Source organism: Meleagris gallopavo, chromosome 12, assembly GCF_905368555.1.
Source record: "Meleagris gallopavo chromosome 12, MGAL_WU_HG_1.1, whole genome shotgun sequence".
In the NCBI taxonomy this organism is placed as follows: Eukaryota; Metazoa; Chordata; class Aves; order Galliformes; family Phasianidae; genus Meleagris; species Meleagris gallopavo.
The window spans coordinates 1798184-1821180 of record NC_139415.1 but is presented as its reverse complement, the minus strand read 5'-3'; the positions used below and the strand labels follow the sequence as shown (position 1 = coordinate 1821180).

The 22997-nt window shown below is 51.7% G+C and overlaps 2 protein-coding genes across 4 annotated transcripts in view; both read left to right on the top strand.

Annotated features, from left to right (window-relative positions):
- ARID3B (AT-rich interaction domain 3B) overlaps positions 1 to 14094 on the top strand; it is a 31074-nt gene extending 16980 nt beyond the window's left edge. The window contains exons 5-9 of one of the 2 annotated variants that reach the window (XM_085233700.1): positions 6023 to 6206; positions 6840 to 7099; positions 7270 to 7527; positions 9736 to 9834; positions 10704 to 14094. In XM_085233700.1, the coding sequence (XP_085089826.1) occupies positions 6023 to 6206; positions 6840 to 7099; positions 7270 to 7527; positions 9736 to 9834; positions 10704 to 10852 (950 nt within the window). In that variant the 3' untranslated portion in view covers positions 10853 to 14094. Of the gene's footprint in view, positions 1 to 6022; positions 6207 to 6839; positions 7100 to 7269; positions 7528 to 9732; positions 9835 to 10703 lie in introns of both variants that reach the window. The other variant, XM_010717192.3, reaches the window with a different exon arrangement.
- A 319-nt stretch (positions 14095 to 14413) lies between these two features.
- Positions 14414 to 22843, top strand: CLK3 (CDC like kinase 3). 2 transcript variants are annotated; one of them, XM_085233619.1, is made up of 13 exons: positions 14414 to 14562; positions 14759 to 14907; positions 16093 to 16306; positions 18411 to 18504; positions 18774 to 18840; positions 19547 to 19663; positions 20024 to 20190; positions 20627 to 20721; positions 21071 to 21200; positions 21304 to 21386; positions 21857 to 21936; positions 22190 to 22280; positions 22458 to 22843. In XM_085233619.1, exons 2-13 carry the CDS (start codon positions 14759 to 14761, stop codon positions 22641 to 22643), a joined length of 1473 nt encoding a protein of 490 aa, XP_085089745.1. In that variant the 5' UTR covers positions 14414 to 14562; the 3' UTR covers positions 22644 to 22843. The 2 variants fall into 2 exon arrangements, with proteins under 2 accessions (XP_085089745.1, XP_085089746.1); XM_085233620.1 differs by having other exon boundaries at positions 14516 to 14652.
- The last annotated feature ends 154 nt before the right edge of the window (positions 22844 to 22997 follow it).

The window sequence follows — 22997 nt, the reverse complement described above, 5'->3', positions numbered from 1 at the left end:
CATCGTTTAAAGGGCCTTTTCTTTCTTGAGTTTTAGAGGGAACCGGTGATCCGGTGTAAATTCTTCTGCAGCACGTGGAAGACCTTTGCAAGGAATGCCTTGCTCACCAGCCTTAGGTGCCAGGTGACTAAAATTCTCCATAGAATCACCAAGGTTGGAAAAGACTGCAAGATCATGCAGTCCAGCATCCACCTACCACCAGTATTTCCTCATTAAACCTCAGTACAACATCTAAATGTTTCTCGAGCACCTCCAGAGGTGGTGATTCCAGCACCTGCCTGGGCAGCCCGTTCCAGTGCCTGAGCACTCTTTTGGAGAAGGAATGTTTCCTAATATCCAACCTGAGGGATACGTATCCTTCGTGTTGGATCCATGCAGAGGATCCTTGCATGGCTGTCACTGGACTGTGAGCTCTTGAGCCATGAAATGTATAAGCTGTTTTGGGGGGAGTTTACCTGAGCAAAATTTGGGATGACTTAGGATTTGTAAAAAGCTGCTTCTCATGAGAAGCGAATTCTCTTCTGTGTTTTATGTGCGAAGACATTCATTCTATTTGAAGTGATAGGCTGTTGTTGGTTGGCATGTCTCCTCCTGCAGCTTGTTAGCCTGATTCCAGCCTGCTGCAGCAGTGGTCCTTTGGGGGTCTCCGAATCCCTGGCTGTACAGAACTGAAGGATAGAGCCAAAGCTGTTTCTCCTTCCCCTGAAGATTGTGATGTCAAATTGTAACACATTTCTCCAGCATCTCAAAGGCTGTATGTTTGTGTCTCAAATCCCAGACTCCCAGAGCTCGTCTATGCACGGGTACTTTATTCTGGGTGTTCCTGGCCTCCCCCCTAAATCTGACAGCCTGTCTCTCTATTGATTGATGAACTTGAGCAGTTGACCAGCAGAGGTGTTTCAGCTCAGAAAAGATGCCCCTGTGGATACCCAGCTGGATGGAAGGTGGGACTGCTCAGTGTGAAGATGCTCCAGTTTTTTGACTCGTTGACCCAGTTCTGTTTTCCCCAGCTGCCCCCACTGTAACTCCTCTCTACCTGGATAAGTTTGTCTGCTTCAAAGCCACCACCGTGGCTGTGCAACATCTGGGGAAGAAATTTGTGATAGCAGATAGATTGGAGCCAGCTGTGCCAGTAGCAGCCGAGCTCAGCACAGGAGCGCAAATCTCTGTGGGATCACAATTTTGGGATGGAGAAGTGGGGAAGGTTAATGTGGCCAGAGCCTTGGTGAATAGAACGGGGGCATGGGATGCCAGTTAGGCTGCCTCCAGTTCAGCAGCTGAAATCTGATAAGGGGCTGCTGTCAGCCTCACTTATTGAGGAGGGAAGCAGAAACTGATGGTGTTTCGAGGGGTGCAGATAAGAAGTGGGCCTCCTGTCAAATAGAACATGATTAATTACCCTCTATCCTGGCTCCCGCTTTGATAGCAGTGTCTAATGGTCTGCAGGCTTGCAGATCAGGTGGTGACATTCCCACTGGGAGGTGTGAATGCCCGCTGTGGAAATGCCATGAACAGGGGGGAGAGATTAGATCGGCGTGGCACGGGCAGGGAGAGCTCGTTTCCCTTCTGTATGCCTTTCCTTTCTATTTTCACTCAGGGTTAGCCACTAGGATGGGCTCAAAGCAACAAATACAACTTTGGGGCAAAGGAACTGGGGTGGCTGAAGAGGCAGCCTTTGTGTGGAACCAGCCAGCTTTGGTTCAGAATTTGGTTTATTGTAAATCACTTTGGGAGGCTGGAAGTTGGAAGCAGCAGCTCTTTCCTTACCTACGTAGGTTATTGCTTAAACATGCCCCTCTGTGCCTATTCACTTCTTTGCTCCAAAATACACTGCAGATGTTACTCTGCTGAATAATTATTTGAGTCTTGCCTCCTTTGTTCTTTACCTAAAAATGGACACGTTTGAAAGTACACTGGATAGGGGAAAAAAAAAAAAAAAAAAAAAGGAGGAGGTGATTGAAAAAGTACTGCTTCAGGCTGGGTGTAATTAACTGCTCTTTGTCTTCTGTGTGCAGGACAAGTCGTGGCTTAGGCTGCTTGATGGCGGGGAACTCCCTGCAGTGGGCATGTTCCTCAATGGAGGAGAGGGGGCTTACCTTCTGTGAGCCTGTTAGCATCACAGAATCACCAAGGTTGGAAAAGACCTCTGAGATCATCCAGTCCAACCTGTCTTAGGTGACAGTTTCCTTTTAACATCACCTGTCTATTCTGATGTTGGTATGAATCTGAAGTCTGGCTAACAGAGGATGAAGAGCAGGGAAAAGCCACCTTGGGCAAGGAGCCTGGGGAGGTGAGGAATGCTTCAGTGCAATGTGGAGGTCCTTCTAGATGAAAGGGAAGGCCAAGCCCAGTGCTGGGCTGTAGCTGTCAGCAGAACAGAGCAGGGGAACAGAGCTCACACAGCTGACTGCTCAGCACCTCTTCTGCCAAAAGATGTCAGAATAGTCACTTGGAGATTATCCAGGGCTTACATCTTCTGTCTCTTCCTAAAGAGCTCCTGGAAGGTGAAAATCAGGTTCCCCTTCAGCCTGTCGAGCATAGGAGACATAGGGGACATTCGAGCCTATCCATATACACCCTGTAGGCTTCTGTTATGTCTGCCTGAAACAGAGGCAGCTTTTGAAAGGGGTGAAACAGCTTGGCAGGAGGGGCTGCTTCTTTCCCTTGAAGGACAGAGATGTTTATAGCTACAGTCAGGCTTCCTCCAGGGAAAGTCTTTACTCCAGAAATCTGAATTGTAGTTACAGCTGTCCTTCCTTTCAGAAAACCCAGCCCCTATGGGATGATTCCTCCTTTTCCTTCCAGTGTTGTGGTTGGGCATTTTGCCCTCTCCGTAAGCCCTTTTGTTAGCAGAGCACTAGTCTGGAGGCAGCAGCCTCTTACCCTGGGGCTGTTTCCCACCTCCAGCAGCTCCGAGCCCGGCAGAGCAAGTACACCTGTCTTGGAGCTGCTCTTCTGGAGGTCTCCCATGCTCGTCAACTGCCCATCAGCCCTTTTCCAGTGGGAGCACTCTGTCCCCTCCCACCCCCCTCCAGCTGATTCCTTCCAGGGGTGCCCCATGCTCTTATAGCTGGGTTGTGCTTAAGGAAGAAAGGTTCTTTGCCAGGAGAACTGCGAGCAGAAGAGCTGGTTGTCATCCTCAGCCTCTTGTCGAGCTGGCTCTGCACCACGGTGTGTGCGGCGCTGCTGAGAGCCGGCGGCATGGAGGGAAGCTGGAAAGTACAGTAAAATGAGTTTGCCATCAAAAGGCAACAAGTCTTATGCTGTGCCCCCGGCTGCTGACCTTTCCCTTTGGAATTCTCCCCTCTGACCTCCCGATCATTAATCCTGATGCTGCCAGATGACAGTAATCCATCATGGCCCCTGACAAGCCTCGCAGCCGCCTGTGAAAGGATCCGCTCGCCTTCAGCATCCCCTCGTCCCATGGTACTTGTTTTTCAGCCTTTCCTGTCGGAGCACCGGGGGTTTCCAATAAAGACTTTATCGCCTCGCTCCTCCTCGGAGGGGGCTGTGGGAGGAGGGGGCTCTGCAGGCAGCTTTTGCACTCAGATCCTACGAAACGTACCGAGTTGGTGAAGAGTACAGTTAATTTGTGAAGTCTAGAATGCAAATAGTGCAGTGCTTGCACGTCCCCGGCTGGGGGGTGTTTCTCAAAGTGGCCTCATCCTGGGGGAAAGCACAGGAGGAAGATGGCTGTATCTGTGCGTAACGGGGAAGGATGGAAGTTCTTTCCCACTGATTAAACCCCAGGGCACTTCACCCTGTGGGTCCTGTTTAAACGCAAACCTCAGAAAGGGAGGGTGCTATTGGGGTGCTAGCAGGAGGCCTGGGGTCACCTCTGCTTGCTGGTCCAGCCCTGGTGGTGAGCGAGCTCTTTGCAAATACGTGTAAGCCTTTATTTCCCACTGGTATCATTTGTCTGCATCACAGGAGCGTTTGGATGCACTTACCTGTGTATTTCCAGATGCTAAGCGGTGAGGAGGTCCAGAAAAGAGTAAGGCTGTGTTTAGGATGAATATATTATTTTTAAGAGTAAAATTTCATTGTGCTTCTGTGCTAGCAGCTCGCTTGCCGTAGGAGCCTTCCATCTGACCCTTCTCTTTCACTCCCCATCTGCTCACTGTCCAGGGAGACAAGGATGGAAGTCCCTTCTGGAGCAGCTAATGCCATTCCTACGTTAGATAGGGTGGCTCTGAGTGGCGTGGGATTGCTGAGGGAATGGTCTGAGCCCGGCAGCGCTAAGCCTTGTGCCTCCAACCATTTCTTGCTTGGGCAGAAACGCTGAAGTGCTGACGGAGGGAGCTGTGGAGGTGGGCAGAACTATTCCCAGCTCTTTCTGGAGTCCTTCAAAATAAACATTTCCCTGCTCTTGCCTTTGGGGTGGGCTGGGTGTGACCGGTTCCTGTGGCTCAGCTGATGAGTGATAACTTCAGGCTGGTAACATGATCGCTTCCAGCCCTCTACGTGTCTGAAATGACACTGCTACCAGACTCTTTAATCTTTCTTTTAACACACGGAGGGAGACAAAATGGAGGCAGAGGGGAAGGCACAGCAAAGCAAGGATTGCGTTCGCCCAGGCTGACGTTTTGTCCGGGCTGGATGGAGCCAGACTGCATCTAAACAACTGGGAAACGTCCTCCCTCCCCCAGGGAGCCGGGATTTGAAATGCAGGAAGAGGATCTGATGCAGTTTATGGATGTTAGCTTCACGCACAGGGAGGGGATTGTTTAGACAGAAGGCAAATAAAAGAGGATGCAAGAGATGTGAAGTAAGGGAGCTCGCAGGCCAGCCTGGCTGGGTTGCTCTTTACGCTGTCTCGCAGAGTCAGTGCCTTAGTGAAATTGAGGGCTGCTCTTTAAAGCTGAAGAAGTTTCCCTTTAATCCAGCGTCTCGTTAACCTGTGGGAATCGTTGCCGTGAGCTGACGTGTAATAGGCTTCAAAAAGAAAAAAAAATTACACTTCTGTGTCTAATGAGGACATCTGCAGAGCTAGCTGAACTCCTTTTCACTAAACCAAATAAAACCCATTTATAAGGGCCATAAACTGCTCTGCTCCGGGGCATTATCCCACTGCTGGCTGATGAGCAGTGGCAAAAGCCTCCCCTGTGGGTTGGGCATCCCATAATTGTCCATTACGGCGCTGCCGTAAGGGCTGCTGCTGACCGTTGTAGCAGGATGCTGACCTCAGGGTGGGCTGCTCTTTGATCCAGGCCAGTATTTCCTACGCGGAGGAAGAAGATTGCTCCATCAGCATTTCTCCCTCTTCCTCTCCTTGCCTAAATCTCATCGCTGTGACCTCTGCAGAGCCTCCACGCTTTGTCGCCTTCAGGTGCAGCTGTGAGGGTCACACCAATGGGGTTTTGCTCGGTATATGTGAGCACACCTCTCTGTAACACTGCCCACATCGCTGCCATGCAACAAGTAGGGCTCCCACAGCTGGGCTGCGTTGGCTGCCATGGGATGCACATCCCAGAGCTGCTGCAGGGAGAAGGAGTGGGAGCAGAACCTGCAGCAAAACGCTGCCTGCTCGTGAGGGAGGATGGGGAAATGCATGCTGGGTGTCACGTACCCTTTCCTATTGCTCTGCCCGGGCACACAGCACGTTCTGGGGGTGAGGGAGCAGCTCGAGCTGCCTGCAGGCTCAGCCCCTTCCTGAGCACCAGCTATACAGATTTGATCTGAGATAGCCCTGGAAGCTCGTAACAAATGATTCCTCTGGGCTGCTCCCTCGCCACTAGGATTGAATGGTCCCTGCTTCCCCTCTTCTATTTTAGAAGCTGCTCTTAGCTGCGGGTTATTATTTGTCTGTTAATTGCTTCTGCCTACAGGAAAGGATTTTTCATGAAAAGGACGTGCCATGTAGCTACACTTCTCTGGCTCATTTACTCGCCCATAGAGAGGCCTCGAGTCAGGCTGCAAATAGAGTTGCCTGAATTTCCTATTAGAAAGAAGATCAATAGCCCCGACCTGCCAAGCCTCTCAGCCTCATTTTCTCTCTCACTCCTTGTTTTCTTCCCTGCAGGAACTCCCATCAACAGGATCCCCATCATGGCGAAGCAGATCCTGGATCTCTACATGCTCTACAAACTGGTGACCGAGAAGGGAGGGCTGGTGGAAATCATCAATAAGAAGATCTGGAGGGAGATCACCAAAGGCCTTAATCTGCCCACCTCCATCACCAGTGCCGCGTTCACACTTCGAACCCAGTAAGTCTGGAGGGTCTGACAGCAGAGAGGTCGGAGCAGAAGCTGGGCAGTGCAAAGTGGGGGCTGAGGTTGCTCTGTCTCGCTTGGCACAGGGAGCAGGGAGAGGGGACTGCTTGAGAGCTCTTACCTCTTGGTTATTGTTATTCTTAAGTTATTAGTTGAGTCCTAAAGAGGGAAGCTGCTTGCTGTTTCTATAGCCTTTGATATACACACAGTGTTCCCTGCAAATTTGCGTGCTGGATTGCAGCAAAAGCTGTGAAGTTTGGTGCTGCCCTGTACCGGCTTGGACAAAATAACCCTTACGTCATCCTGCCTTGCATGTAAGCGCTATGATGTGAGCCCTAACTTACAATTTTACATATTCTGCCAGTTGTAAAGGCTTTTGGAATAATTTTTTTCTGCCTCCAGATGTTGTAGTATGTAACTGTGTGCTTCCCTAAAGCACGAGGTCAAGTGAAAGCTGTGAGAGCATCAGCCCCAACTACATATTGCTTATCACACCAAGCACTGCAGACAAAGACTCCACATCTGCACAGCACCTTCATCGGAAAGTCTTCCAGCGTGCTGCAGCCTATCCTTTTGTGGTCTGGTGAGAAACCTGCTTGACTTTCCCTGTGCTCACCTCTCTCCCAGGTATATGAAGTACCTGTATGCCTACGAATGTGAGAAGAAATCCCTCAGTTCTCCTGCTGAGCTTCAGGCCGCGATCGATGGCAACAGGCGGGAAGGCAGAAGGCCCAGCTACAGCTCCTCTTTGTTCAGCTACTCACCCACGGCCTCGGGGCCTCCTTCCCTCCTGTCTCCCCCAAAGATCCGCTTCCCCATCATCAGCGTCGCTCCGGGCAGCGGGACCAGCAATCCTCGGGTGTCTCCAGCAGCAGCCGTAAGAAAAGGTCAGCTGGGTGAGAGGTGCAGCAACAAAACTGGGCAGCCTGGTCTAGTGGTTGGTGACCCGTGGAAGGGGGTTGAAACTAGATGATCCTTGAGATCCTTTTCAACCCAGGGAGGCAGATGAGTCTTGGTGTACTTGCTTTAGGATCTAAGTGACTCTTTCCCTTCCTAGGTGACGGTGTGCCCTTGACCGTGTCGATGCCAAATCGTATTGCTGTGCCAGTGACCTTGGCTAGCCAGCAGGCCACGGTGGCAGCAAGAACAGCCACCCTGGAGCAGCTGCGGGAGAGGCTGGAGGCTGGGGAGCCACCAGAGAAGAAAGTCTCACGGATGACAGAGGAGGAGCAGCGGCTCGTCCAGCAGGCTCTGCAGCGCAACCTCTTCAGCATGGCACGGCAGATCCCCATGAAGATCAAAATCAATGGCAAGGGTAAGATGCGCCTTGGATGCACCTTGGGCTGTGAGGAGCTGCCAGGTTCAGCTGGTGCTGGCCGAGCTGTCCTCAGCGGAGCTCTGCTGCGTGCTTGAAGCCTGTTTCTTCATTCCTGGGAAACACGTGGGCCAGCTGAAATTGCATATCTGTGTTTAATGCCTCCTGTGCACTTTGGAGCACAGCACGGTTCACGCTGGCCAAGGGCACTCTTGTGAGATGACTCCTGGTTGGGAAGCCGTGCCCTGTGCCAGACGCTCAGCCCGTCAAGCAGCCTGCTTTCCCCAGCCCTGCCCTCCCCTAAGCCTCGTGCCAGCATTGTGTTGCCTTTTAATTGATCCCAGAGGTGATGGCTTTTTCAGTACAGGTGGCAGCCAGTGGGAAGAGATGCCTGGCTTTTAGGAATCCCATTGGCAGGTGTGATGAGGAGGCCACAAAGCCCTGCATATCTGCAGGGGGCCCTACGCATCCCAGAGCTTTTAGCGAGTCAGGTGATTTCTGCCAACATCTGCTGCAGCTCCTCTCGCAGCCTGCAGGCAAAGAACTCCTGGCAAGGCTGGGTTAGGAGGTCAGATATAAGCAGCATTCATGGCCTGGGAAATGCACTCCTGAAATGCTTTGTGAAAGGGGAGTCACCCTGTAAAGGTCACGTTGTCGGAATCAATACTGTTATAGAGTGGCTTCAAAAGCTCATTAAATGCTGTGGCTGCCTTACCTGTCCTGGGGGCTGCACTTCAGTGGGCAGCAAAGCCTCAGAAGATTTCAGTTCCAGCAGCTGTTTCATCTGAACCTTTTGATCCATTCAAATTAAAGGTCTGGGGCCCCTATTAATTGTACAGCGAGATGGAGACGCAAGGCCAGGCAAGTTGGGCAATGCATAGGGGAGGAGGGGAAGTGGTTCTGGAGGCCCTTGCTAGCAATGCTTCATGGAGACACTTTGCCACAGTTATATGTGGCCGAGGGCCAAAGCAGGCTCCCCTTTGTGGCAGTAGCAGCTAGCTGCTGAGTCTAATGGGATTCAGTCTTTGCACTGCAGGTCGTGACAGCTGTGCATCCACCTAAACTTCACATTTGCGTTTCTCAAAAGTGAGTAAACAGGAATACAGGTTTTATGAAGTAATGGTTGTTCCCTCATCTCACTTTTTTGTTTTTCACTTCACCCTGAGCTTCCTAAATCCAAATGCTAGGAACAGACAGAGGCTGAGGGCTGAGCCCTAAGCAGGATTCATTGGTACCATTGCCACCTTTGTTACGTGACTGTGTGCAGGTCTTTCATGCCCTCATTTTCTGTGCTCTGTAAAGTGCTTTGACTGGCACTTTTGGAAAGCACTCTGTGAGCTTATTATAGCTTGATAGCAACATTTAGGTTAAATGTTAGCAGTGCCCTTCACATACCTCCCAGGGACAGTCCCAGCAGACTGGAAATGAGCGTAACGTCTGTTGTGTGTGGTGCCAGAGGCTGGGCAGACTGTCTCCGTGGTCTCCCTCTGTTTTAACAGCACAATGCCCCAAAACCAACACAGGCTGGGCTGGTAACCATGGCACAGCTGTGCAAACTGTAAGGCTGAATTTGTGGGCACAGAGGAGCAGTTCCAGGCTGGTTTAGTTGGAGGCTTCAGAAGCATCCAGGAGATTATGATGTTCATCTCTCCTTTAACATCAGAACAAACCAGCCTCCTACTACGCATTGGTGCTTCCCACGTGGGCTTAGAAAGGGCTCTCGATGCGGAGGGGACAGAAGAAAAACAAACAGATTTCACATGCTCTTAGGGACAGCCAGGAAGGCTCCGTCTGGATGCTTGGTGCTTTGGGAAGCCCCTCTCCCTCCAGTGGCCGCTGGAGTTGCTGCAACCTGAGCCCCGCACACCGTAAGGAACTGCAGCTCCCTGAGAGTCCCCACCCTGATGAAGGGGCCCTGAACAAGAGCTGGGTACGTGGCTGCAGCCCAGCCATCTTAAGCATATGCACAGACAACTCCTTCTATTTTTTCTATGATTGTTAATTCAGCCCGAGAGATTCGCAGACAGCAGTGGGATCCCAGCCCACGCACAGTTCACACATTAACACTTCGACACCTTTGTAAGGCATCACGTGGGGGTTTCCTCATCAGAGAGACAAGAGGAGGAGCGGTGTACCTTCGATTGGCTCTAGAAACGGGACGGCTGCCCTCATTACTCTCTAACTCTGTGTTTCTTTTCTTGAAAGAAGACAAACCCGACTCGGCAGCGGCGGCAGCACTGAATTTGTCACCTAATGGCATTGGGAGCATTAACATGTCGGTGGAGATTAATGGCACAATTTATGCTGGTGAGAAGGGACTGCTCCTTGGGGAGGGGGTGGGAGTGCCCAGCAGGATGTGGGGAGGGTGCCACGCTCCCAGGGCTACTCATTTTCCAGAGCACTGCATGCGGTTTGTCCAGCTTAGAAATTACAGCAGGAGATGAGTTTTTCTCATTTTTCAGTTCTAGGTAGGCAAAATTAACGCTCTTTCCCTTCAGTGGTGGAGTTTCTACATTCAGAAACTCTCTCGAGTGCTGGTTTTTGGTGATTTCCTGTTTGTGCAAGGGTTGTTACTGTAACGTCATTCACTTTCTGCTGTGATCTGTCTGCTCTCGAGCAGTCCTCAAGCAGCATTTTGCTGACAGCTCACAAGTGGCCTTTTGGTGTGGCAGACAAGTGAGGACCTGGTGAGAAAATAGGTATTAGGAGGAAGTTTTTCACCCAGAGGGTGGTGAGGCACTGGAACAGGTTGCCCAAGGAGGCTGTGGATGCCCCATCCCCGGAGGCATTCAAGGCCAGGCTGGATGTGACTCTGGGCAGCCTGGGCTGCTGGTTGGCGACCTGCACACAGCAGGGGGTTGGAACTGGATGAGCATTGTGGTCCTTTTCAACCCAGGCCGTTCTGTGATTCTGTGAGTCTATGATTCTGTAAGTCCAACTTGTACATGGGAAGGACGTGGTATTCAGTGCTAGCAGGAAGGACTGCTATCCTCCTCCTGCTCTTGAGGAGAGCTTTAACTCAGCTTTTATTTCCATGTCATCACTGACGCTCTGATCTGCCTCCAAGCCCACTGGCCTCGTACTATAAGGATGAAGCCTCTGGGGCTGCGTCAGCCACCCTTTGCTGCATCTCCCCCACATCCCCCTAACTCTTCCCTTACCTCTGTGCCTTGCAGGCGTGCTCTTTGCCCAGAAGCCAGTCGTCCACCTCCTCGCAGGCTCGCAGAGCTCCTGCAGCAGCAGCAGCAGCTCCCACTGCTCCCCCAGCCCTACCTCATCGCGGGGAACCCCCAGCGCAGAGCCCTCCACTAGCTGGTCTCTCTGATGGACGGCCGAGCTTGCTGTCTCACACTGGCCTCCGGCAGCTCTTCCTCTCTGCTCGCGGCGGGGAGCGAGCCGGGAAGGAGTCGCACAGATTACCTCATCTCAAGGAACCTGCTTCGTGGTTGGCCAACGGCAAGATGATGATGATGATGATGCTGAAACCTTTCCATGCCAGCGAGTTTTTTCTTCATCGCCTGTTTGTCCAGCCTTTTTCTTTGTTCTCTCCTTTCTTCCTCCCTTTCACTTCTGTTTTCTTCCTCCTCCTCCTCCTCCCAGGGTTTGCTGTGTTCCTCTTGGGGGGTGGCACGCAGAGAGGGGGGGCACACCTGGCGTTTTTCAATCAGGGATCGGCGGGCGGAGAGATGGCTGAGACGTCACCAAGGCAGGTGGAAAGAGCTGGCATCGGGGCAGGGAAACGGGCTTCTCCTCGAGCCGCGGCTCGGCTCAGTTTGTTGACAATCGGAACAGCCGGCAGGCTGCCTCGCCCCTCTCCTCCCATGGCTTCTGCCAGGAGAGCTTCCTCGCTTCTCTTCCTCAGGCTCTGTCACGGTCCAGGGCTCGTCTGTCCTCCCCTTGGGCCACAGTCCTTGCTGGTTTAGCCCCAGAGATGCGATGAGCCTCCTTCTCCTCTCTCTGAGGTCTACCTGGGAAGGATGTTCTCACTGCTACGCTTGGCCCATAGACAGAAAAATCCCTCTCCATCAGCTGCTTCGTCCTTCTGGCTGGTGCTGGCCTGTTCCCTACTGTTGTTGCCTTTTTCAAGCTTTCAGCCAATTTTTAAACGCCCTTGACCTCGTCTGTTTCTCCTTAGGGAATTCATCCTACTGACATTTCCCCCAAACCTTGCCTTTGTTTGGCTCTGATTCTTTGCTCCTCTTGACACAAACAGCTTGATCTGGACTTCCTGGGGCAGCTTCTTTTTGGAGGGTGCTCTCCACATCCCTCTTCAAGTTGCACGTGAGCAGAAAGAAAACAAATCTCCATCAGCCAAGATGCTCTCCTGTGGGGAAGCAGAGGAAAGAGAATCAAGCCCTTCCTCATCCTCTCCCTTCCAGCCCACGTAAAGCAAGCAGAGGCTGCCCACGAGCTGCTGCCCAGGTGGCCTCGCTCTGCCTCACACATTCCCCAGCCCGCAGACCAGACCCGAGCACCATCCCTCCTGCCCTGGTGACGTCCTTTCCATCCTTCAGGCCCCAGTCAGGTTTTTTGAGCAGATGAAATACCTCAGATATGTACTTATTGTTGGGGTTGGTTTTTTTTGTTTGTTTGTTTGTTTTCGGGTTGTTTTTTAACCTCTTCAGGAAGTGTTGGCATATCTTATTGCTTGGTTTGTTGTTTTGTTGTTGTTTTTTTTTTTTTAATATGTGGTTTTGCTGATGTTGTGTTTATTTTTTATTTTTAATCGTAGCACCAAAGACAGAAAAATCAGAGCGAAGGAGCAGTGGCTTCCCCATCTTTTAGGCTAGCAAGGAGACAGCCCTGTCCCAGGACACGCGCATAGCACAGGACAGGTAGAGGTAGGAAAGGAGGGCACGGCTTACAGCTGAGTTAGGGGTTCTGTCCTTCACGTTGGACACAAGGCTGCATCCAGAGTCCCTGTTTCACTTCTTGGTATTCCGTGATCTGTGCTTCCCTGTAGCAAAGCTGCTCGGTGCAGCTGGGGGACGAAGCCCTGCTTACACTACAGACGTACCCGAAACCTGCAGCAGGAAAATGCTTTCTGACACTTCAGTCTCGTGGGGAGCAGAGCAGCAGCCTGCTGGCAGCAGAGATGGGTGCCACCTCGGCTTTCCTTCCCCCCAGCCTGCAGCTCAGGTGACAGGGCTGGCCTCTGCCCTTGTGAAAACCCCCCACGTGCAGCAGACCCCAGCTCCCTGCAGTCAGGTTCTGTCCGTGGCCCAGGTCAGCTCGCTGTCAGCCCTGGGGAGGACAGGGAGGGAGGGAGTGCTGGGAGCGCTCGTGTCCTGGAATCGGTTCTGCTCCTGGTGGCTCTTGGTGGCAGCAGTGCACTGGGGAAGCAGAGCTGCTCGTACTCGCCTGGCAGACCCACAGGCCTCCAAAGCATTTCATTGTCTCTACTCAGAGAGGACTTCCCACACTGACTTATTCAGGTTGTTCTTTTTTCCCCCCTTTTTTTTTTTCGGTTCGGTTCTTTTTTTCTTTTTTTTCCTTTTTTTTTTTTTTTTTTTTGGAGATGGGGGTGGGTTTGGGGGCTCTTTCCTAAGAGTGGGACTGGGGGACTTTTTTGCTTTTCCTTGTGCTTTCTTCTCTGGTCCTGGGGAGCAGAGGTTAGTAATGGGTGTTTTTGCTTATGTATCACATGCTAACGTTGTGTTCTCTTGCACAGAAAGGCACTCGAATCACTGAACTGCTAAACAGCTTCGACACTACTAGAGTATTAATGTTTATAAGCTTTACACAACTAGACTGGAACTAGACAGGGACTAACAGATTGTTTTGTATCCAATTCAGGGAAAGAAACAAGTCGGGATGCGTAACAGATACCTCAGTAAAATAAGCTGCAACAATACCCCGGTCCCTCATCGTGCAGCGGTGGGGACCGGCCGTTCAGACTGTGAAGAGTAACCCTTCCCCAGGCCTGGGTTTGATGCTGGCACTCTTGCAGTGTCCGGGTCACCTACTGAGCTGCCGGGTGCTGGGGATGGGGTTATAGAAACCAGCAGCAGAGGGAGGGCGGAGGAGCGGGGTGGGCTGGGCGAGCCCCCGGCTCCCATTCATTTCACTCAGCGCGTTGGATTGTAGAGTACTCAGGGTTTTGGTACTGCGGGTAGGACTGTTCCTCGGGTGAAGCGTTCCGCTTTGCAGTGCGTCTAATTTCTCTTCCAACTCCAAACCAGCGAAAGTTTCACAGCGAGCAGCCAAAAAAATAATAAGGATGAGAAGCCCGTGGCTGCTCGGCGCGGCCGTGGGATGGGAGTGCTGCCCCACATCCCAGCTCCGGGCTGGCACAGCAGTGGGGCTGCAGTGGGACGCGGCGCTCTGGAGGAATTCGGGTCAGAATGTTCTCACCAAACAACGGCAGCAGCCTTGCTACTCGTTTTCTTACCTATTTAAAGTAAAAATAAGTAAATAAAAAAAGAAATGTGATAGCCTAGGCGGTGGATAAATACCTCAACGTCTCCTTCCAACAAGTGTCTGTATATGTTGTTGTTGGGTTTTTTCTATCTTACACGTTATCTGAATGTTTATATTCCAATAAACTTCTACCTCTTCACACTGTGACCCGACAGCTTCTTTGGGGGCAGCACTGGTTGGCGAGGGGGGGAATCAGCCCCTGGGATGGGGTGGGCCGTGCTGGGTGAGCCGGGGGGGCTGGAGACACGTGCGGGGGTTTCGCCCCAAAGATTCCATCTTGAAAGGGGTCCTCAGCCCTGTGCTCGGCGGCCTCTTGCAGTGGTCAGCAGCTATAAACCGGGCTTAGAGAGGGCTCCAAGGGACGAGGATGCTGTCACCACCCTCCCCGAGTCGTTTCGGTCGGCGCATCCTGGAGGCGAGGAGCTGGGAAGGAACCTCCTCCCCGCGGCGCGCAAGGGGTTAACCTCCGGGCCACAGAGAGCGGTGGCTAGAACGGCGCCGAGGGGGGCGGGGCAAGCGGCGGAAGCGGAAGTGGGGGGCAGAGCGGGAGCGGAGGCGCTGCTGGGCTGGGCCGGACCGGGCCGCACCCTCCGAACGCAGAGGGGCCGAGGGGCGGTGAGCGGCGCGACGCGGCCGGGGGCGGCTTAACGGCTCCGGGGGGCGTTCAACGGCGCTCGGGGGGACGGACCGAACCCCGCAGGGGAGGTCGGAGGGCCCCGAGGGGCGGGTTAACGGGGCACGGGGGCGGTCTGACGGCTGCGGGGGGACGGCGGGCCGCGGCGGGAGCTGAGCGCGCTCCTCGTGTCCGCAGATGCATCACTGCAAGAGGTACCGCTCCCCGGAGCAGGAGCCGTGCTGGGGGCCGCGCTGGAAGAGGAGGCGCTCCCGGAGCAGGGCCTACGAGGGCCGCCTGCGCTGCCAGCCCCGCAGGGAGCTGCCCAGGAGGTCGCGATCCAGGAGGTGAGGGCGGCGGCGGCGCGGGGGGCTGCGGCCGCAATAAAAGTACGGCGAGACCCGGCGTTACTGGCAGCACTGGCGTTGTGTTCCTCTGTCAACCATCTCCTGAAACGATCGCAGCTCAAAACAATGTTTCTGCTGCCCCTGCCCTGCCGCAGTAATTCCAAGCACCCAGGCAACACGAACCGGTGTTCTCTGTGCCATCAGTGAATTGCAGAATGTCCTGGGTTGGGTCACAGAGTTCAGCTCCAAACGGATGAAATGCCAGCTTCTTCTAAGGAAGAAAAACCCAAGAGAAAATCTTTTGGCCCCTCTGTCTGCAGGCTCTCAGCCTCACATGGGTTCCCTTATACAGGTTCCTTTGGGTCGGTATTTCTAAGCCCTGAGATTTCACAGAGGCACGGTTGGAGCTTTTGGAGGGATTTGGGTTAGTGTGAGCCAAGGCAGCTGCTGTCCTGGCAGGGAGAGTGATGTTTTGTCCTCGGTCTGAGATGGAGTGACCCAGCACAGGTGTGCAGGGAGTATGGAGATGTGGCACTTGGGGCTGTGTGTTGTGGGCGTGGTGGGGGTGGGCTGACGGTTGGATTTGCTGACCTCAGAGGTGTTTTCCAACCATAATGACTCTGACTCTGCATTTATCCACATTCTCTTAAGCTGCCAGCGAGAAAGTCAGTTGCTGCCAAAACATAGGGGAAAGAAAGACAGGTTTCTGTTTGCAGACCGGTGTGGCTGTAGTGTGGTCTTGGCTGCAGCAGTGATTGCTCCTTGCTGTCAGCTGTGTATGAGAGATGGCAGCAGCCTGGCCAGATGCTTGCCCAAAACATTGCTGCTGATCACATTCGTGTTTATCATTGCCCATATGCTGTGATTTCTCTGAGCAGCGGCATCCACCTAAAAGATGGCTTGGCATGCATGTGAAGCAGGGCATGAGTGGAAGCTGCTTGATTAGAGCAGCTGGGATGCAGAAGGCAGCCTAAAGCCCCCCCTTATGTATTTGCAGCCGTTAATTGTGGCTAGAGGCAGGCGTAGCTGTAGAGCAGAGACCAAACATTCCTTGTGGCTCTTGCTAATTAATGATCACTGTGCCTGTGCACACTGACGGCTTGGTGTGGGGGGGCTCTCACCCCGCTGGGGCAGGACGGCACTTTTGATGCTTTTCCAGACTGACAAATGTTGTTTGTGCTGCAGCCACGACAGGATGCCTTATCACAGGAGATACAGAGACCGACGGGACAGCGATGCCTACAGATTGGAAGAGCGGAGCCCGTCCTTCGACGAGGACTATTCCTCGACCCGCACGCGGACCTGGCGGCGATCCCGGGACAGAGAGCAGCACCGTGACAGGAAGCACCAGCACCACTGCAGGAAACGCAGGACCAGGTCTTGTAGCAGTGCCTCCTCGGTGAGTAGCATCCAGAACGAGCTCGGGATTGGTCAGGCGTTAACCATTCTTACCTCCTTCTAGCTCTGAACGCTCTGGGTGAGTACCTCTAATCTCGTTTTTGTGTTTGTTTTGATTACGTGCAGTCTGTAGTCCCTAGAATGTGTCTTGTTAAGCGAGGAGCATTTGTAGCTCTCAGTTTTTCCTAGCCCGGCCCCTGTAGCTTTAATACGTGAGGAAACTAAGCTGTGCTCTCCATGGCCAGGGGAGGGGATGAGTGAAGGCTTCAGATGGCGCACACGTGACACTCTAATAGATGAGCCCTGGCTCCAGGCCAGCTGGGCTGCTGGTTGTGTGTGTTTATAGGCAGCAGAGGCCTCGCTTCTGCATATCCGTGCTTCTTGGCGGGGATTTGGTATGCAGCGGTGGTACGGAGTGCTCCGTGAGGGCAGTGTTGGTTTGGTTTGTGCCAGCATCCCGCACCAAATGGGGTCAGCCAGCCGTATCGAGCCTTGTTCTTCTGAGCCGTTAGCCCTTGGTATTAACTCCTGTCCCACCGTGCTTAGCAGAGCCCTGCACCCTTTGAGAATACATGTGTCCTCTTTGCCTGGTTCCATGCAGCTCTCCTCAGACTTCCCTTTCTTTGAAAACGCTGTTTTTTCCACCCTGATTCTAATGGAATGGGGTGTTCCTTCCCAAGAGGTTTTGAGGATTAGATGGAATTATTTGGCACGGGGTAGGGAGGATTGTCTCGTGAATGTCCTGGAAGTGCTGTGAGGTATCAGACTCTGTGTATGCCTCACTTCTCTCCAGTAAGGAAAGTTTCTATCGTGCACGTTTGTTGCTTTTACCTGTGATTACAATTAAGTGACCGAGTCCTGATCCCTGCAGCTACAGTGGATATCTGCATGGCTTGGAACTTCTGACGGTCTGTTGCTTTCCTCCTTTCACTCCTTTCCCATTGACTTTTTAATTTTTGCCTTAGAAAGAGCCAGGGCTGTGACTAAAATGTTACAGTGTGGTTTGTGTGCGGTGATCCAGTGTGCAGGTTTGGGTTGGTGTGATCTGAATTCTTTGAAGACTCACAGCTCTCTCAACTGTCCTCTCTCCTCTCTACCTCCTTCTCTGTTTCAGCTTACCTCTGGGGGTCTGTAGCTTCCCATTTTGGACTGGGCGTGGGGCAAGGGGTACAGAAGACAAGCCTGATAGAAGTCCAGGCATGGAAATGTAGAGCTTTGTTTCCATTTTTAAGGCTAAATGGAAAAGATCAGGAATTAGGACAGCTCTCTTTGGACCTAGTCTTTCTGGGAACGTTTGGCTGGTTGTCCAGTAGAAGCTAGCAGTAACAGGAGTAAACATGACCTTGTACCTGTAGTGAACACCTGCAGTGAAACACTCCCTGGGGATTCATTTGACCTGTTCCTAAAGTTCTTCCAGGCTTAAAATTACACCCGAAGGAAAAAGAGCAGTGTTAGATCTGCTTGCAGCCAGTCAGGTGTAGAGATGGAGGATCAACCTCGTTGATTCTGTCGAGAAGTGGCAGGACGCACTAGGGAGCTGGCGACCTGTTAGCCAGGGTATAAGAGAGCAGGCTGTATGGGGACAACTGCTACTCTGGCTTCTACTGGACAGCCTGTCCAGCTCCTTTACCCTTCATCATGTTTGCCAGCGGAGAAAAATGACATTCTTCTGGCAAAGCCCTCTTCCTCCTTGTGCCTCTGGGGCCTCTGGTGCTCCTGAGGATGTTGCTCCTCTGTGCAAACTCTGGGGGAGCGGTGGTGTCGAGCCAGTACCTGGAGCTCCCCAGTTGCTGCCCTGCAGAGAAGAGGGGGACCTTTCCCTGCTTAGAGCAGTGGCACCAGCCGCTGTAGCTAACGAGAGTTTTCTTTACATACCTGTAGCTGTTGATTACTTTTCTGTTTTGAAGTTAGTTTGTGTCTTGACGTGTCCCTTGCAATATCCCTATCGTTATATATGCTGTGTGCCTTATGAAATGCTGGGATCTGGAAAATCCAACCACCGACGCACCGTCGTCTCCACCTTTGAATGACCACCCAATCTGCCACTCGGAACTGCCCGCTGTGCGCACTCGGTCGTATGCCGTTTCGGGGGGCGGTGCGTACAGAGAAGCCAACAGAGCAGTAAGCGCAGCAGGAGCGTGGAAGATGACAAGGAAGGCCACCTGGTGTGCAGGATCGGCGATTGGCTTCAAGAGCGATGTACAGCCACCTTTCGTAAAACTTTACCTCTACTTTCTATCCCCGTGTTAGACGAGATCTCTCTTATTGTACTGGAGGGGTCTCCTAGTGTTTATTGCTTATAAATGGACTGATGAGTAAATTGCCTGAGGCAGACAATAGTCACTTGAGTTTTAAAGAGCGTAGCAGTGAGAGACGTTTTTGTTTTGACACTTTATTGCTGTGAATTGCAGGAGCTCAGCTCTCACCACTCCACTCGAGTTCACATCTGCTCCTGTTTTCTCTCCTAGATGAAATTGTCGGCAGCCTTGGCGAAGGCACTTTTGGCAAAGTTGTGGAGTGTGTAGACCACGCCAGGTAGGTGGTTTTCACTTCCCAACACCTTGTCTATCCGTCGTGCTGCGAACCCGGAGGGTCGTGAGGGTGGCAAGATTTATGCTGCCACTATAATGCACTATTCAGCCGCTGAGAGCTTCAGCACAGCGCTGCTCTACTGCCCTACTGTAAAAGCAGGGAACTCCAGGGCTGGGCTAGCCAGATGGGAAAGCAGCCTCTTAATCTGCCACGGCGCTTCTTTTTTCGTCCTCTCCTGTGATTACATTTGACTCCGATCTCTTCCCAACCTTTCATCTGGCTCTGAGCCCCAGGGTCAGCTTAGCACAGGAGCTGCTGGGATCTCCTGCCTCCTCAGACGCAGTTGGAAAGAGGAGTTGTCTGCTGGAGTGGCAGGTGACCTTAGGGACTGCTGGGTCAGGACGTGGAGTATTTGCAGAGTTTGCTGCAGCTCTCTTTCGGGTGTTACTTGAGCCTTTCACTTCAAACATTTGTGGGTATATAAGCACTTCTCAAGGTTGGGATAAGGACAGAACATCTAATCTCTTGCCCAGCGACCTCGCTGGTTTTTGTGCGCTATCACTTACTCATCCCAAGCTTCTAAAGGCTCCTTCCTGTGCCTGTTTGTATTTCTTAGTGTGGCCCTAAAGGCTGCTGCAGGGCCCTGTGGAACACGTATAGCAGGCAGTAACAGCTTTTGCTCTGACTCCTTTTGTCTCTTCTCTTTCAGAGGTAAATCGCAGGTGGCACTGAAAATCATAAAAAATGTTGGGAAGTACCGTGAGGCAGCCAGGCTGGAAATTAACGTCCTGAAGAAAATCAAAGAGAAGGACAAGGAGAACAAATTGTAAGCTTGGAATACCTGCTACTACTCTCCTGTCAGGGGAAACCTGTCTTATGCCTCCGCGTTTTGGAAGAAGAGAACCTCCCTGATTCTGCTATAAACTTTTTTTTACTGAAATCTTAACAGCTGACATGCTGGGTTATAGCGAGGAAAAATTAACCACAGCTTATCTGACACGAGAGTCAGAGTATTACAGATCTTTATGTAACGGTGGTTGGGCAAAGTGGGGCCGGGGTGTGCAAATAGGATTATTGTGCTTCCAAGTCAGCTGGCTCAGAGCTTTTGCTTAGCAACAGTTGGGAGAATTACTGTACTGTCAAGTCTCTAAATGATGCTTAATCCCATGTTTTCTTCTCTGTAAAGCTTGTGTGTCCTGATGTCAGACTGGTTCAACTTCCACGGCCACATGTGCATTGCCTTTGAACTTCTTGGCAAGAACACTTTTGAGTTCCTGAAGGAGAATAATTTCCAGCCATACCCTCTCCCTCAGATCCGGCACATGGCCTACCAGCTCTGCCATGCCTTGAAATGTGAGTTACATGGGGCCAGCCTCTGGAGCTGCCAGCAGCTGTTTGTCCTCCAGTACCTGCTGGTTTTGCTTTTATCCATAGTGGTACCTGAGTACACTAGCTTCTTTGCTGAAGCTTGTAAGAAAGACAAGAGGTGCTGATTTCTATGGACGACAAAGTAGGAATGGAGCGGCAGTCTTTAAATTTGCTTTCTTTTCCTTCTGATAGGAATGGAGGAGAGCCTTGTAAGCTCTTTTGTGCCTTCTCTACCAGAAATACTCCATCCACACCTAGGCTACCATGTCTCATCAAAATGGGTTGGGAGGGAAACAAGGAGTTGGCTTACATGAAAATATCCAGTACATGACTGGACTTGGTGCTCTGATGGGCAGAGCTCATGAGTGCTTTAGTTTGTGGCTCTTACATGTTTTTTCTCTCTTCTTTCCCACCTATGCAGTTCTACATGACAACCAGCTGACTCACACTGACCTCAAGCCAGAAAATATCTTGTTTGTCAATTCCGACTTTGATACTCTGTACAATGAGAAAAAGGTGAGCTATGTCTCAAAAGAAGTGACTAAACCAGGAACAGCCTGCATGTCCCTCCCTGTTCTGTACATGTCCTGCAGTCTGTTCAGCAAGAACAAATTTGAAGTTAGGACTCTTTCTCCCATGTCTTTTAAGAGCCTTAAGCTCTGACTCAGTGGCTTCAGTCCACAGCAGCAGTTCAGCAGCTTTCTGTAACAATGACATGAGATGTAAATAGCTCAGAACTTCGTAGTTGTCGTCGTTCTGGTTAAGAGTGCAGACTGAGCAGTTCTAGGGACAGTAGGGCTCCTTGGAAAGCCCACCTCAATCCTCAACTAGCTATTAAGAATACTGAGGACTTGTTTGTTTGCAGAGCTGTGAGGAGAAATCCATCCGGAACACGAGCATCCGCGTGGCAGACTTTGGAAGTGCCACCTTCGATCACGAGCACCACACCACTATCGTGGCTACCCGGCACTACCGTCCCCCAGAAGTGATCCTTGGTGAGTGCTGCCGGGGCTAAGGGAGCCTCAGTTCCACCAAGGAGCTAGTGAAAAGCTGCTGGGATTTGCTGGGAGCATAAAGCTAGCTTTATTCTCTTTGCAGAGCTGGGCTGGGCACAGCCATGCGATGTCTGGAGTACTGGCTGCATTTTGTTTGAGTATTACCGCGGCTTCACGCTCTTCCAGGTATGACTCCTGCTAAAGGTGTTGCACCCTTCGGCCAAAGTAAACATCCTTAATGTCTAAACAGGCTAGAACTTAGGAGGGAGGGGAAAGGCAGACCAGGCGCTAAAAACTCAGAAGCTAAGTTTGAAGATTGGCACAGGAAAACTCACAATTTGAGTACTCATGGCTTGCTGGAAGGATGTTCACTTCTGGTTTCTTCACTGTGCCTATGAAGACTAGGAAAAGCAAGAGAAGAAGCAGATGGATGAGGCCTGTGCCCTGTTGTACTAAGGGACAGGGTTTAGTGGGAAATATCGGTGGTAGGTGGGCGGTTGGAGTGGATGATCTTGAAGGTGGTTTCCAACTATGGTGATTCTGTACTTCCAGACCTCTCTTCTCTCTTCTTATCCTGTACTTGGGTAGCAGACAGACCTTTCATCATCAGATCTCTGCTCTGAAGTAATGCACCATTGCTTTTTTTTCCTTTGCAGACCCATGAGAATCGTGAACATCTTGTGATGATGGAGAAAATCCTTGGGCCCATTCCATCTCACATGATCCATAGAACTCGGTAGGAACCCATACTTCAACTCTAAAAGACCAGTCAGCTGTTGGTGGTGGTTGATTAGTCAGGACTCCAGCTGTCTCTTCACATACCAGGTCTTACTTCTGTAGGTGTAAGCATGGGAAACTTGCTGCAAGTTTTGGTTTTGAGCTTGATCACAAGTTTTAGGGGAAACGGTTGAGTCTTGTCTTTCAGTTTTACTGGCTGCTGTTCTTCTGTGTGGGTAAGCCTTACTGAACACCTCTTTCCTCCTCTCCAGAAAGCAGAAATACTTTTACAAAGGGAACCTAGTGTGGGATGAGAACACATCTGATGGGAGATACGTCCAAGAGAACTGCAAGCCGCTGCGGGTAAGTGCTGCTGAATCCCTGTGGGGTTCCCTACCTGAGCTCTGTGCTGGGGAAAGGGCAGGAGGTACAGAGCTCCAAACTTGATGAGGTTGTGACAGCCATCACCTTGCTGTAGGTCACAAAACTAGGGGCTGGTGTTTGCTTCCTCTTGTACTGGCATCTACCCTTCTGTTTTAGACATACATGCTGCACGACTCACTGGAACATGCACAACTCTTCGACTTGATTAGAAGGATGCTGGAATTTGACCCTTCCCGGAGGATCACGTTTTCAGAAGCCCTCCTACATCCCTTCTTTGCTGGCCTCTCTGCAGAGGAAAGGATGCTGTGCGGTCGTGGCACCAGCCGGGACCTGAGCAGATGACAGCTGGGGAGGGTGTGATACCTGTTAGATTTGTACAGATGGGAGTGGTTCTCTCTTCTCTCAGAGTTCAGAGGGGCACTGTGACATGAACCCTGGGTCGGGGAGGTGAGGAAAAGCTACAGCAGAAAGCACAGATTTGTCTATTTATATGTTGTAAAGTTAAAATAAAGTGTTTCTTATTGTTTGATACTTCCCTCGTAGGCAGGCGTAGGGGTCTCTTACTCCTAGGTTTCTTTTCCTCACCTTAAAGATGATAGAGCTGTTGAAAAATAGGACATTAAGCAGGACACTTTGCTCCAGTGGAGGGCAAGAAATGAGTTAGCAGGCTCAGTCTCTTCCTGGTCTCTGCCCTTA